General features: G+C 55.7%; 1 protein-coding gene across 1 annotated transcript; it reads left to right on the top strand.

The window, feature by feature from the left end:
• Positions 1-72: 72 nt before the first annotated feature.
• On the top strand, positions 73-2,780 carry LOC104542322 (chromobox protein homolog 1-like). The gene is given in 5 exon segments (XM_010186581.1): positions 73-253; positions 771-948; positions 1,641-1,735; positions 2,415-2,436; positions 2,438-2,780. Coding segments are annotated over 5 exon segments (564 nt in total). The 5' UTR covers positions 73-113; the 3' UTR covers positions 2,567-2,780.
• Positions 2,781-2,815: the final 35 nt, after the last annotated feature.

A 2,815-nucleotide genomic window follows, 5' to 3' on the forward strand; every position in this document is an offset into this window, starting at 1 on the left:
TGTATCCACTGCGTTTGCTGCCTGGCAAAGGCAAACCTGACCTTGACACGAATGCGTGGTTCTGTCTCCTCTTGCAGCAGCGTCGCCCCTAAGCTGAAAAACTGGCCAGCACAATGGGAAAAAAACAGAACAAGAAGAAAGTGGAAGAGGTCTTAGAAGAAGAGGAGGAGGAGTATGTGGTGGAGAAGGTCCTGGATCGGCGAGTGGTAAAGGGCAAAGTGGAGTATCTGCTGAAGTGGAAAGGCTTCTCAGAGTAAGTGCATCCCTGCCTGCTGCTGCGGGGTGGGTGCTGGGCTGCGTGGGCATCTCTTCTGCCTCTGGCTCCCAAGACATCTCTAGACAGGGGGCTCGGTCTCCCTGCGCCTCTCCTTGTCTGGAAAACGGAGCTAACAGGCCAAGGGCAGTCATGATGATACAAACAGTGGTGCTGAATGCCTCGAGCTCTAATCAGGGCGATGAGAGCACAGCCGAGGTGAGAAAGTCCTGTTTCTGTCTCATGAACAGGCTGTGCAGTGCCCTGGTGGGGCTTCACCCCCTTAAACTTAGTGTGAAACGAGCAGACAGATAAAACTAACTGCAATTCTCTCCTGAGAGGTGAAATAACCGCCCTGCTGTGGCTGGATCAGGGCAGGGTCCTGTTTCTCGGGGCGAGGACACCTGCATCCAGGCTGCCGCATCTCTGTATGACCTGGTGTCCAGGGCTTTCCTTGGCAGGGAACGCTGCAGCAAGCTGCCCGCCTGTAAAACTGCGCTGTTGTCTTTGCTTGCAGTGAAGATAACACCTGGGAGCCGGAGGAGAACCTGGACTGCCCGGACCTCATTGCGGAATTCCTTCAGTCCCAAAAAACCGCACACGAGAGCGAGAAGTCTGAGGGGAGCAAACGCAAAGCAGAATCCGACACGGAGGATAAGGGGGAGGAGAGCAAACCAAAGAAGAAGAAGGAGGAGGTGAGGCAGGGTGGGATTTCGGTGCTCGCCTCCCTACCCCTGGGTTTGCCCAGCAGCCAGAGCCGCCACGCTCTAAAACCTGTGCTCCTTCCTGGAGGGGAAACCGTCGCACATCACTGAAGTGCTTTGGAAAAGCTGTAGCTTTCGGAAGGAGACACAAGCTACTGTCTAAGCCAAGCTTGTTCCTGAATCCAGAGCCAGCTCTAGCACTAAACTGAGAGGCTGCTTATTGAACCAAAAGGATAGGGAGCCCCTGCTTCTCTTGAGGAGCTGTGCAAGGGTGAAACCGGAGGTAGAGGTTGGCTGTTGCCCCTTCAAGAGGGGAAGCGAGGTGAGGCAGAGAGCCTCCTGCTCAGGATGCTCACACCTGCTTGGGAAAACAGGCAGTAAAGGCTCTGCAGTCTGATTTTCATCCCAGGAGCTGCTGAATCTTGGCCAACACAAGAGTTTGACCAGCAGGGCCTTGGAAATCAGATCCTCCGCTTGCAGCATGAGCAGGGCGCTCCGCTGTGCTGTCCTGGGTCACCTCAGTGCTGTTGTCACAGTTCCCCACTGACCTTGGTCATTATAGTCTGAGCATCTGATACGCAGAGCCTTTCTGAACAGCCACCGGTGTGTCCTGCTGCCCGAAACCAGGGCTGTGGCTGTCACCCTGCCGTGCTACAAGTGGAAACTTGTCTTTTTTTTTTCAGTCGGAGAAACCGCGAGGCTTCGCCCGGGGATTTGAGCCAGAGCGAATCATCGGTGCCACGGATTCCAGCGGGGAGCTGATGTTCCTGATGAAGTGGTGAGTGTGTCTTTGTGTCTGTCACTTCTTCACTTATTCTGTGCCAGAGAGGGAAGGACCTGCACCTGGGGAGTCCCTGCTACCTGGCATGAAATCTCTTGCGATGGCGCTGCTGCCTGAGGTGACCCTCTGCGCTGAGGCTAACGTGGATGTGAATCGAGCAGGTAGGGCCCTTGGGATTGTACGGCTCTTAAGGTGTCCCCCCGCAGCAGGCGCGAGCTTGGGGAGAGAGAGGGGCATGGTGTCGTGGCGTGGGCTGCAGTTTTCGGAAGGCTGCACCCAGAGGAGAGCCGTGACGACCGCGTCCCCTTCAGCCGTAGTGACACAGGGCTTGTCGCTGGCGCAGGTGGGAGCCAAACCAGTCAGGAATTGGTGTGAGAGCTGTTTTTTTCCACTGTCTCAGGAGTACAGAGTGGCCTTGGGGGCAGAGCTGCAGCTTTGTTTCGGCTTCTCCGCCCCCATCCCCAGAGCTGAACTCACGCCTGAATTTTTCCTGGGCTCATGTGCTGCTTCCCCCTGCTCCAGAGCCACTCGGGAAGGGGTCACTGGGATCCCCCAGGCAGCTCGGGGGCTCCGTTTTCCTGCCACTTCTTGATTTATTTTTTTTTTTCCTCCGGTCTCCACTTCTTCCACCTCCCCTCAGCAACCCCTTAACTTTCCCCTCTGCTCTGACCTGTAGGAAGAACTCGGACGAGGCCAAAAAACGCCCTGGCCCCCGCAAAGGAAGCCAACATCAAGTGCCCGCAGGTGGTCATCTCGTTCTACGAGGAGAGGTTGACATGGCATTCCTACCCCTCAGAGGACGATGACAAGAAAGAGGACAAGAACTAAACCCTGGCGCCTGCTCTTGGGCAGCCTTTGTCTAAAGATCTGAACTGTGGGTTTGAGCGAAAGGGGGAGAACGCAGCTCTGCTCTGCTGGGAGCGTAGAGATGGTTGGAGAAGATGCCCTTTGAAGAGACCAGTATGGTTTCTGTGCCCTGCAGCTGCTCAACTGCTTTATGCAGCTTCATGCTGTGTACAGATTCAAACCAGCCTGGCTCAATTTCTTCATTTTTGGGGGGGGGGAGGGAAAGGCAGG

The sequence above is a fragment of the Mesitornis unicolor genome, unplaced genomic scaffold (genome assembly GCF_000695765.1).
Source record: "Mesitornis unicolor isolate BGI_N332 unplaced genomic scaffold, ASM69576v1 scaffold37126, whole genome shotgun sequence".
Taxonomy (NCBI): domain Eukaryota; kingdom Metazoa; phylum Chordata; class Aves; order Mesitornithiformes; family Mesitornithidae; genus Mesitornis; species Mesitornis unicolor.